This window comes from Dreissena polymorpha, chromosome 1, assembly GCF_020536995.1.
Source record: "Dreissena polymorpha isolate Duluth1 chromosome 1, UMN_Dpol_1.0, whole genome shotgun sequence".
Lineage (NCBI taxonomy): Eukaryota > Metazoa > Mollusca > Bivalvia > Myida > Dreissenidae > Dreissena > Dreissena polymorpha.
The window spans coordinates 102215760-102229360 of NC_068355.1; the positions used below are offsets into that span (position 1 = coordinate 102215760).

At 35.7% G+C, this 13601-nt stretch overlaps 1 protein-coding gene across 1 annotated transcript in view; it reads left to right on the forward strand.

Annotated features, from left to right (window-relative positions):
* Nucleotides 1–7395: 7395 nt before the first annotated feature.
* The window catches only part of LOC127865161 (carboxypeptidase D-like), a 66151-nt gene continuing 59945 nt past the window's right edge, over nt 7396–13601 (forward strand). The window contains exon 1 of the mRNA XM_052405070.1: nt 7396–8165. Coding sequence (XP_052261030.1) covers nt 7466–8165 — 700 coding nt within the window. The 5' untranslated portion in view covers nt 7396–7465. The remainder of the gene's footprint in view (nt 8166–13601) is intronic.

Genomic DNA, 13601 nt, shown 5'->3' on the forward strand with positions numbered 1-13601 from the left:
TATAGACATATATCATAATGTCAACGTGAAAATAAATACGTATAGCTAAGTAACATATAAACCGCGTATATGATGTATACATACATACATGAATTTAAATAAGTTGTACGAAAAAAATGATAAATTTTACAATAATCAAATGTGCAAATTAGTCAATACTCTAATAACATTGCCCAACATTATTAAAATTAGGACATGCGCTAAGGTTCTACATTAATTAATTAAGTATTAAATTGTATAGCATGAATAATTAAAATATTTTTAAAGTATTTTGTTAAAGACGCTATTTCTTTAGTTGCCACCGATGAACTATTGGCTTTATCATACTTTAATTGAATCTTGCGCGGTATACAACGCCTTTTACACCCTTATCCGTGCTGTGACAAACATTAAAGTACAACTTTAATTGATTAATGTTTGGCCATTTTAATTATTGTTCGTTGTATAAACAGCTTTCACACCACTTACACACAGACATATTACCCGTAAAAAAAACGACCACAGTGTTAAAGAGACATTAAATATGTTCGTTGCAAATAACACCTTTTACACCTCTAACACACAGACATATAACCCGTGAAAACACCGAACACAAGTGTAAAATAGACATTAATTTTGACAACCGTATATTTAGATAATTAAAAAAGACATCATATCTATGATTTAAACTTAAAAACTACTTATTAACTACTGATCATATTATATCCTACATCTTTTTCTGAATATTTTTTGGGAGTGTGTGAGTTGACTTCAAAAGTGTTCTATTATGAATATATAACCGCGACTCTCTATAGCTGTCCCTGCGGCATGCCATTATGCTAAGCATCTGCATCAATGTGAGGAAGGTTTTTCTTCCTCACAACCTTGGGGCGCTATGTGAAAGATTGCCTTTATAAGTATCGGATGCAGGCTTTCGAAGCGTGTGGCCTGTCGATCGCAAACGTCTCTAAGGATGTTTTCCTCAACAGGCCGCTCATCTGTTCTTCTTCGCAGGTGTTTGTGATATTGCCCGGCCAGTGGATTATATGGATCTATCTGAGGCTTTTCATAGGCGGGTTCTGACGTTTGTTTCAGTTTTATCCAGGATGCTGCAGAGAAGCTGTCCACCTCCTGTAGAGCCTCGCATTGGATTGGAGTAATGAACACATTGCTCTTCCATGTATTGATGGTAATGGCCAGGGAACATGTAGCTGAGTTGTCAATTGCCATGTTGGTCTTTTCTTTCAATTCTTGCTGCATGTGGGAGAGAAGAGCCAGATCGTCGGCAAAGTCGATGTCGTCCAACTGCGTACAAAATGTCTACTGGATTCAGTTTTGCCCTGGTCCGTAAAGAGCCAGAATGACCACTAGGCGATAATACGCAGAATTCCTCACACCGGTTTTTGTTTCGAAGGTATCGGTGGGCTATCTGTCGTCTCTGCTGTTATTTCCTGTGGGTTTACGACTTACAGCCCAGTACTTCTTGGAATATCGATGTCACTGCTTCTTTTACAATACGCCACTTCTGTTAAATTGTCCATTCTTCAAACAGATAGTCTTTGGCATGGTGCTTGTTGTTTAAAGTGATTTCGAACAATTCTTGTTTCCATTTGTCTTTCAACGTAACGGTGTTGTAACTTTGGCGTTTGCTACACTCACAGTCTTACTATTGTTTTGCTTCAGTTTTAATCGGGAAGCATATTGAAATGATGATCCGAAGCAACGTGTGTTCCTTGCTTGACGCGTACATCCGAATGAGAGCGACGAAACTTCCTTACAATCTGCTTCTTTTTGACAGGTCTGGTGACACCCATGTTGCCATATTTATCTTGCTGTGATGGAAAACATTTCCTCCTATTTGGTTCTGTCTTGTATGCTGGTTGACTACCGGGGTATCTGTCGCAAAAGTTGTACTTCCAGTCTTTTTCGCTGTCGTGGCAAATCACTTGATCATGTCAATTTCGATTCTCGTTTTAGTTTTTTGCATGCAAACAACTTAGATTAATACCACGTTTTGCAAACCTGATTTGTTAGAGACCATTAACCTGATAACTGCCGCATCCGAGCCGAGAAAGAGTTGTATCATTTATGCCAGAGGTTTTAGTTCTTCCACTATATTCATTTACAAATGGACGCATAACGTGAAAATCGTGTTCAATGGAATGTTTTTGAACGAAGCGTATATATAAAAAACTCAATACACACATTTTTAATTAAAGATGTCGCGAAAGAGAATGTTAATGAATGATGAAAATAGTCCACTATTTGCTGCGTCGAATAACGTGATTTTTAATACTTTTTTTGCGCAGCACAGGCCATTAAAAAACTAAAACTACCGCTGATCAACAAGTATAGTGCTGTATCATCAGGTAACTTGCACTTTGCCCAACTGCGCGATGGTGCACTTAAATATTCAAATGAGCAATACACTTGGAGACTTTTTTTTAACACAACACGTATTCAAATCAATATAGCTCCCTTATTTTAAAACGGATTTTGTCGAAATTTGGATTCAGACTAATTCGACACATATCTAATACTTAATGTAGATTTAATTGACATTGATCAACATTAAAATATCAAACATAACAAATTAAAAAAAAATACTGAAAAAGTAAAATTCTCATAATCGTACATCGTAAAATAATAATGTGAAAAGTAAAACGCCTTAACTTACACGTCTTAATGACCGACCGGCTTGCATTTATTAATGTTATGTTTTCCTGGTGTAAAAACCCACCGAGAATGATAAAATTGAAATTAAATTGGAGTTATATTGCGTTGTAATACATATGGTGACTTCGAACGCAGCATTTATCAAACTTAAATATCGCAGTTATGAGTAAACATTTTTATTTAAAATTGTACATGTGATCATTTGACTACAGTGTGTGCAAGCAAACGATAAAACCATTCATCCGTTACGATCGGATGCTTTAGCAAGTGGGGAAGGTAGCCTGCAACATGTCGATTGCGCTATTGCGATCCTGAAATTTTATAAGAGACATATTGTTTTTTAAATAAATTTTATGTTTTACTGGTGTATCAACCCATCTTAAAAGAAGGCATGGAAATAAAATAAGAATCATATCGCTTTTCACCATTTTCACGTGCAAAAAGATGAAACCACGCCTACCCCAATTGTAAAAGCGCCCGATTGTCACGGATGAATGATTGTATCGTTAATTTCCGCGGAATTTAGTCAAATGATAACATGTGCAATTTTAAATAAAAATCTAAACTCATTACTGGATAATTGAGTTTGAAAAGTGTTTCGTTAGAAAAGTCTCAAAGTGTATGTTAAAAAAACAACACTAGTTTAATGATATCCTGATGTAAAAAACCACACAAAATGATGAAATTGAAATAAATTTAGAATAATATTGCGTTTCACGTTGTCCACGTGCAAAGAAACGAAACTATACATACCCCACGTGCTAGAGCATCGAACATTAAGGATGAATGATTTTATTCCGAGCTTGCTCGGAATGTAGTCAAATGATCACATGTAACAGTTAAAAATAAAATCTTAACTTATAATTAAGATATTAAAGTTTGCAAAATTAAGAAAAAACTCCATATAAATTCAGTATTAAACTATCAGTACTGATCACTCACACATTTAGCCAGCGATATAAGCATATATTTTGACCAGAATTTCCTCCACTTACAGTACATCTTGTGTAAAGCTTAGATATGTGAGTATTTTCTGAAAATCTAAGGAACGTTTGAACATGGGCTTTTGCTAATTTATGTCACTGTATATGTCCTGTCGGACAACATGATCTTTAAATAACATGAGATATGTGTTTGTGCCCCATACAATTAGACTGTTTGCTTATCGCAGTGGTTATTGAGTGTTTCCGTTGCACATGAGTTTTGTTTGTGGTCATCATACCGGGAAAGTGGAGTTACCTCCTGGCTCCCCCTCCAAAATATATTTAAATTAACTCAGACGCAGAAGAACCTCGCAAATTTTGCAATATACACACGATCTTACTGACCATGTGTACACTTTATGAAATAATTACGGTGATCGATCATTCTAAAATGGGCCTTTCCGAAAAATATTTATGTCATCATCAGGAACACAGACTCTATCTCGCGCCACAACTATCACGGAATCCTTGAGCTCCAACTCCTACACGGTTTTAAATTGAAAGCTCTTGCTGTCGATCTTTCATTCAACAATATAATTTATTCATATACTTGTGTACCTTGTTAACGCAGACCGCAATCATTTTCGTTCTCTGGGCCGTTTATGGAAATAACGTGTCTAATTATTAAACAAGATAAGTATTGATGCAAAGCATCAAAGGGCGTCGGGAAGTTCAGTGTAAAAGGCACTCAATGAAGTTACATGGAACTTTTTATTTCTACGGTAAATATTAATATATTGGCCGATTATTTTAAACAAAATAGAAAAAAGATACTGGTATAACCATTATCTGTGATTTCGTGTTATAACTCCCAAATAACCATTATCTATGATGTTGCGTTATAACCCCCAAATAACCATTATCAATGATTTTGTGTTGTAACCCCCAAATATTTCATAGTTCATTTTATTTACATTGGTTTCCTTTTTTACTGGCATCCGTGTGCAGTTTTCATTAATGGAACAGAACTGTGTAGATTTGAAAAAAATCAGCTTCATCTTGTAAGCGTAATTTCATATTTTTCTCAACTTCAAGGGGAGATGATTCTGAACTTATTCTTACGTTGCTCATTTACGTTAGGGGTTGAGTACTCATTGATATGAAAACACTGTAAAAGTTTTAATGTGTTTACGATCCCCCCCCCCACCCTCTCACACATATATTTCATGGGCATAATAAAAACAAAAAATTGTTACAATAAAACAGCATATTTATTCAAACTAAAATGTCTACATCAAACAAAAAGTTAACATTGAACACAAATAAAATAATTTGATTCTACTGGGGCTCGAACCTTGAGCCTCTCACATGTGAAGCGAGCGTGTAACCACTACACTACAGAACCGCTTCAAAAATCACCTTCTAACTAAGATATTAATAAGCTATTAATAGTCGGTTTAAATGTAAACCCGGAAGTTTAAACGCTGGATAGTGAGCGGGGTTAAAGGTCCATACCAAAAGGGTCCATACCACTGGCAAGATACGGGTCAGGCCTGCGGCCTTCTATATGTGGTTCTTAAAAAAAATCCTGTGGGAGGACTTGATAGTAATGAGACTGGGGTGCTGTGATGGTGCTCCTCATTGATAAGTGGCTGCTTCCTTTATCAAGAATCATTATTACAATTAATAATACGTGTCGCGCTTCGCGCTCTATAGAACCTTTATTAGTAACTAGGTGGTTGCAAGGATAGTGGAACAAAGAAGGTTTGTTTTTATACAAAACCAGAAAGTTTCACTGGTTCGCGTATTTGCCCAGTCCCTGTGATCTTTTATTATTGCCCAGTCCCTGTGATCAGTTATTAATTAAAAGAATTAGCTTCGCATTATTGGCAATAAATGCTGTAGTAAATGTAATAGGCACAAATGCAGTATTTATTTACACTAATTTACACAAAAAATCACCACTATGCAAGATATTCTGACAACAAAAATATATACATTGATCGTAAAATAACTTATCCTCCCACAAGCGAAAAAAAACGTATTACATACTAGTCGCCGCACTGCATAGCGATCTTCCGCTACCTGAGATCAAAACTTTTATATCATCGTGCTACGTTTAGTAACAAGTATAATAACAAGTAACAAAGTAACAAGATAGTTTAGCCAGTACGCGCTTATCTCCGTTATTCACCTATTTCAGTTCCTGTCTTATTCTAATACTTATTTTAGCATATATCTCGATTGGTCATTGTCGGCTCGGGTACTACTTAAATGTACCCCAGTTACCCTTAAATGTATCCTGGGTAAAAGAAATATACTCAAACGTACCCGGGAATTCTAACGCTTAACCGGTCGTTGTTGGTGTGTGTTTTTTTTCAAATTAATTATGGTCATATTTATGTCAATGTTTTATTAAATGACGACTATATTATCGAAACTCGTAATTCAAAAAGGATATGTTGAGGTATTTTTTGTTCGAAGATGATTCTGTTCCGTATTCCGTAGTGCGTTTAACGACATCGTATTTTTGGCGGGAATAAAACTCGGGTATTGGCCGGGTACTTGTCAACTTCCGCACAGAGATTTGACTGGAACCAGCATATATAGCTAGATCAATTCCCTGCCGTCATAACCAACCATGTGATGATAGCCAAGGCACCTCATACAATAATTTTACAGTTGTTATTTTTACTTTTTTGAATTTATTTTCTAATTATGAACCTTAACATAAACACTATGTTAAAACTATAAAAGAAAATGATATGACTTTTCATATTGTTATACTTAAGCAAAAAATAAAAATCCTACCATATCTGGTAGGATTTTCTGTTTTCACTCTTTTGAAGTTAATAGCGACTCAATTTTGATGCGGTAAATGGCAATTAGATGTAAAGTATATTCTTCGTTCGGTGGAATATCTTTTTATTACCAACTTACATTTTTTTCTGTTTTTTTCTTTCATTTCTGGACTCGCCAATAAATTTGAAGCCATGTTTTTTGACAGAAAGATACGGTTCTCTTGTCATAAGTATAACATTTTGACGGTGAGCGGAAAAGTTGTGGTATTCGCCCTATCATTTATGTGTACTTAAGAGTACCCGGGGTACGTTAAAGTAGGGCCCGAGTCGCCAATGTCCAATCGATCATTAATAAATTTGTTTAATATTATACTTGTTCCATTTTTGTAACGACAGTGTTCTCCCATTTTGTATAGTGGTTGTTTTGTATCTTCTGCGACGTTGTGACATGATGTATGTAATAGTATTATATATTGGGAAATTATCTTTCGGGACATTCCTATGTAATATTACTAAATTAAAAAAATCATTTTCTTGTGATGGCAGAGATTGTTTGTGAGAGCATGGAACAACAACTCTGCGTGGAGATTGTCAACGTCCGCGCGGATATTTGACTGGAACCAGCTCTTGTATATGAGAGCATGGAACGATAACTCTGCGTGGAGGTTTGACATGTCAGGTCATAATATACTAAATAGGTCCCCTATATATATCAATGTAACAGCGACATCTTTAAGCGAAAATAAATGCAACATTTTGCACATGGAGACCCCCATAACCATTCCTTTGATTAAAAGCGAAATCGATTTGTGCAATAAAAAAGATATGTCATGTACGAACCAATAAAGAACTTGACAAAGTCAAAATCGAGTTTTTGCAACTTTTTCCGGCCGTTTTGTGGTGAGAGTACAGCTCTATTATTTAGTATACTGTAACCTATGATTAAATAATTTCGTGTGAATGAGAATCTTATTTTTTTACTAAATTGCTGGACTGGTTGCTCAAATGTTTTATCAGTGGTTCGACAGAATAGTCAATAACAGAAAAACAAAACAGACTGTCACAACCCGGAAGTCATGATCGAAAATGTCTGCAAGTAAACAAATTTCCACGTATGTGTCGTGCAAAACGATTGTTCTTGTGATTTTAGCCTCAATTTTATATATTTCTGATGCAGGGCCAAGTTATATTCACAGGCGTGAAATTGACACAAGCTTTTATTACCATTATGAAAATTTGACTAATATAATGCACGAAATGAGTGCAAACTATCCGAACATTTGTAAACTTCATTCCATTGGAAAGAGCGTTCAACATCGAGATCTCTGGGCATTGGAAATCACAGACAATGTCGGAACAGAAGAAATAGGAGAGCCAAAATTTAAGTATGTTGGCAACATGCATGGAAATGAAGTTATCAGCAGACAGATTCTTATTTACCTGATTCAGTACTTGGTAGAAAATTATGGTAAAGATGAAAAAGTAACAAAGCTTGTCAATACTGTTGACATATTCATTATGCCTTCAATGAATCCTGACGGTTTTGAGCGAGCAGTGGAAGGACAATGTGATGGTACTGTCGGTAGAGAAAATGCCAATAATATTGATTTAAATAGAAATTTTCCTGATCAGTTTGATCTACAATCAGGAGATGATATACAACCAGAAACAAAAGCTTTGATTGATTGGATTGAAAGCACTCATTTTGTTTTGTCAGCAAATTTGCATGGTGGCAGTGTTGTTGCATCATATCCTTGGGATGATTCTTCAAAACATGAAAGCAACGGTATGTGTTTTGGATTATTTTCTATATTATCATAGTAGATGTATTTAAATTACTTCATAAAGCTCCTGTTTGGTAAACTACCATTTGTATGCCCCCCTTCAATGAAGAGGGGTATATTGTTTTGCATATGCCGGTCCGTCGGTAGGTCTGTCCACCAAATGGTTTCTGGATGATAACTCAAGAATGCTTATGAAACTTCACAAGTGCATTGATGCAGTGATTTTTTGTGCTTTTTTTGTTACAGCCTGTGGCATTTGGATTGGGAAAATTAGCGCGATAAACCATGAAATTGGGAAAAATAGCGCGATAAACCATGAAATTGGGAAACATTATAAATATGATTATAAGAACAGAATAAAAATTGCTAAGTTCATGTTTGACAGCATTTTTATATTATAAAGTGTTGCTTTCATGTCTTCTTACAACGTTTAGTTAATATCCTTCCACATGCATATTAAACCTGCAATAATCTATAGATTCTTCAATATACATGTACCATTATGATTTAATCATAATCTCTTTAAGAGTATGAATTTAATTCAGGATGTTTTTTAAGTAAAATATGAGTTGGTGAACACATTAACAAATATTAACAAACACACTTTTGTGTTCTTGCTGTGACAGTGTTAATATTGTATTAAATGGAGCTAAAATAATACATTTCATTTGTTTACCGTTTAATATCTTGCACAATTGACATCCTCAGTTCAATGCTATTTCACCAAACTATACAGCGTGACAAACATAATAAAGCAGAATATGCATATGAATCTGAATATACACAGATCCACTTACATATAAATAAAATCATGTTTGTCTCTTTCCATTTTCGAACGGTTCTCGTCTTAAATGCTTTAACTTTGTGAACTCCAATTTCACAACACAGATTACCGTGACGCACATTCACTGTGAACATTTCTAATAAATATTTGTTGTTGTTCATCTCAAACATAGTATTTTGCGTTAATTGACACACACATTAAATTATCTCCTTATAACCATGTGATATCCGCTATTAATTTTAGTGTTATTTATCATTTTCGCTGCTCATCGCAAACTTCTCGTCTGCTTGCCGCCATCTTGGACGTGTGTAAAAACAGGCGTTAACAATTGGGATACATCAACTATCGTCGGTATCCTCCGCAATATAGAGAGAGATGTGTGGATAGCAACGTAAAATCGTATTCGGCTACATTCGCGAACATTCGTAAGTCAGTTGTCATTTGGCGAAGACTCGACAAGCTCGATCGGCACTCGTTCTACGAAATTAACGCTTAATGACATTGTAATCTTATTGGCTTAATTGGGAAAATGTGGTCATTTTTTGGGAAATTTTTGTCAGATTTTTGGGAAAAAGCGTAATTTTTTGCAATTGGGAAGCAGCCGAATATCAGCGGTAATTTTGGGCAAAAAAAATCACTGATTGATCATGACTGAGACCCCTATTGATTTTCAGTTCACTTTGTCAAAGATCAAGGTCACAGTGACTCTAAACAGTAAAATGGTTTCCTGATGATAACTCAATATACTTAGACCTAGGATCATGAAACTTCATAGGTACATTGATCATGACTGGCAGATGACCCCTATTGATTTTCAGGTCACTAGGCAGGCTTTTTCAGCTCCATTTTGGGAATACCCCACACTGTAATTTTGGGAATTTCGCGTCGTAAAAACCCCCATTTTGGGAAATTTTTTTTTTGCAAAATTGGCTCAATTGGGAAAAATTATCGCATGTAAATAGTGTTTCTTATATTTCAAAGAAGCTGTTAACTGGTAAATAACGACTTTTTTGATAACTTATTATTGAAATTTTACAAAGTATTATGAACATGTGAGATAAGTGCAGGTTTTTTAATCTGAATTTGGGGAAAAGGCCTGGCCTTTTTTTAGGTGAAAAAAATCGTGCGAAGCGCCGGATTTTGAGGAAAATAAGGAAAGTCTTAAATAATCATTTACATATTTTACAGTTTTTAAAACAAATTCAAGGCAACAGATAATTTAATTCTGCAACACTTTCTATTTATACACCGAATCAGGTTAACCTATATATTTTAAGGTAAAAAAAAAAAATTTTTTTTTTTTTTTTTGAATTGGGAATTTATTTTTTCAACTGGGAAAAAAACAACCAGATTTGCATTGGGAATGGGGCCGAATTTCGGACCTGTGGCGTAGGGCGGAAAAAGCCTGCTAGGTCAAGGTCACAGTGATTGGAAATAGTCAAATGGTTTCCGGATGATTACTCAAGAATGCTTTAGCCTAAGATCATGTTACTTCATAGGTACATTGATCAGGACTGGCAGATGACCCTTATTGGTTTTCAGGTCACTAGGTCAAAGGTCAAGGTCACAGTGACTCAAAACAGTAATATGGTTTCGAGATGATAACTCAAGAATGCTTAGGCCTAGGATCATGAAACTTCATAGGTACATTGATCATGACTGGCAGATGACACCTATTGATTTTGCAGGTCACTATGTCAAAGGTCAAGGTCACAGTGATTCGAAACAGTAAAATGGTTTCAGGCTAATAACTCAAGAATACTTAGGCCTAGGATCATGAAACTTCATAGGTACATCATGACTGGCAGATGACCCGTATTGATTTTCAGGTAACAAGGTCAAAGGTCAAGGTCACAGTGACAAAAACGTATTTACACAATGGCTGCCACTACAACTGACAGCTCATATAATGGGGTGCATGCACAGGGCTTTTTTTCCTTCTTCGGACCCGCCGAAAAACGGCTCTTTCCCCTCAGATTTTTTTCCCCTCAGCAGGTAAATTTTCCCCCGGACTTCATTTTTTTCCCCTATAATGTTTTTTTTTTTTTTAACTTTAAATACATTTATAAGTAAACCTGATCCAGTGTAGAAAATATAACATAATTGCATAATTAAATTATCTGTTGCCATGAATTTGTTTTAAAAACAGCAAAATATGTTAAATTTATCATTTAAAGGGACTGTCCACAGGGTTTTTTTTTGGCCCGATTTTATAGCCGAAATTCGGCTATGTTCCCAATCCCAAAAAGTATACTTTTTTCCCAAAATGTGGCAAAAAATTCCCAATTTCCAAAAAAAAAAAAAAAAAAAAAATTTTTTTTTTTTTTTTTTTTTAAGAAGGGTCTTGTGCGTATTTTATCTCAATTTTAATCAATTACATCTAACAAAGTATTATATGATTTTGCTCTTATAATTTGAATGATTATAAAGAGTTATGTCAAATTTAGTATTTCCCTAATCAGTGGACTTATTGTGTGGAAAAAAAGACTATTGAATTTATTTTCCCAATTTCATGAAAATGCCGATAAAATTCCCAATTCCAAAGCCATGGGCTATCTTCCCAAAAAGGGGAAAAAAAAACCTGGTCCAACAGTCAAAAGCGTTGTTCGACGCGAATCGATATTTTGGCGAACTACGAGGATTGCTTATATAGATAAAAAAATACCTCTGCATTTGACGTGAGCGTGGATGGTCAAGTGGTAAAGTCGGGAGGGTCAGTGGTTCGAGTCATGTGGATGTCAACGTTTTTTCTTCTTTTTTAAAATTGTATTCTTATTTTTTACTGGAGATTTTTTGTTCAAATTTTTTAATCTATCAATAAAAATCATTTAAAGCAGTTACAAACAATGTAATGACAAGCTTTAATACATGCCAAAATCTGTTGGACAGTCCCTTTAAGACTTTCCTTATTTTCCCCAGAATCAGGCGTTTCGAGTGTTTTTTCCCCAAAATCCGGCATTTCGCACTGTTTTTTTCCCTCAAAAAGGCCAGGCCCTTTCCCCAAAATCAGATAAAAAAACCCTGATGCATGTTTTACAAACAGCCCTTGTTTTTTAAACCTTCAATTGGGATTTTTGCGGATAACAATAGGGAAAAAATCTCCTCTGAGAAAGTACTGTTTTCCAGTACATTATTAAGAAGGAAATTAGTTGCTGGCTGAACATGACAGAATGTACATTTATTGCCCAATCTTCATGAAACTAAATCCAAAAATTTGACCCCATGATCACTCAGCCAAGTTTGTTACTCGGTCACATGGGCTCAACAAGTAGGTAACTAGGTTAAATTAAGGAAGAAGCTTGTTAACACCACATTTGTTTTCATGAAACTTGGTCAGAAAACATGTTCCGATTATTACTTCGTCTTGGGCAATTTTGAAACTGGGTCACATGGGATCAAAATATGAGTCGCTAGGGCATATTAAAGAAAAAGCTTGTGGTCACTCCAAGAACCATTGCTCAAACTTTATGGATACTTGGTAAAAAATGTGTTTCATTGATATTTACGCTGGTTGTGAAAGTGATTTACAGAGCATCATTTTTTTTCATTCAAAATCTGGCCCGGTAATCGGTCCCTTTCCAGTGTCTTTTTCACCGTTTTGGGAATGGGGCCGGGTCCCTTTGGATTGGGATAATTCGCGGGGTTTTGACTAAAATTGGGAATTTGGTGTTTTTGTTGTTTTGCTAAAAATGCTTCAAAATTTAGCATACAAGTTTGTCCAGTATAACGGACCCGATTTTGAATGAAAAAAACCCACTGCATTCTGTATGGAAAAAAGTATATATATATATATGTCCCAAATATGAGTAAAAAATACCCAATGGAAGGTTTCCAACAAAATATAAATACATTTTTATGCTTTTTATACGCCCGTATAAAATACGGGACGTATTATGTGAAACCCCTTGGCGGCGGGCGGCGGGCGGCGGGCGGCGGGCGGCGGGCGGAAGGCATCACTTTGTCCGGACTCTAATTCAAATTGTATTCATTCGATCTTCACCAAACTTGGTCAGCAGTTGCATCTAGTTGATATCTAGGCCAAGTTCGAATATGGGTCATGCCGGGTCAAAAACTAGGTCATAGGGTCAATAAGTGCATTTTCAAAGGGGCCACTTTGTCCGGACTCTATTTCAAATTGTATTCATCCGATCTTCACCAAACTTGGTCAGCAGTTGCATCTAGTTGATATATAGGCCAAGTTCGAATATGGGTCATGCCGGGTCAAAAACTAGGTCATAGGGTCAATTAGTGCATTTTCAACGGCGCCACTTTGTCCGGACTCTAATTCAAATTGTATTCATCCGATCTTCACCAAACTTGGTCAGAAGTTGTATCTAGACAATATCTAGGTCAAGTTCGAATATGGGTCATGCCGGGTCAAAAACTAGGTCACAGGGTCACTTAGTGTATTTCAAGCATTTAGCATGGTGTCCGCTCTCTAATTGAAGTAGTTTTCATCCGATCTTCACCAAACTTGGTCAGAAGTTGTATCTAGACAATGTTTAGGTCAAGTTCAAATATGGGTCATGCCGGGTCAAAAACTAGGTCACAGGGTCACTTAAACCATTTCAAGCATTTAGCATGGTGTCCGCTCTCTAATTGAAGTAGTTATCATCCGATCTTCACCAAATTTGGTCAGAAGTTGTGTCTAGAC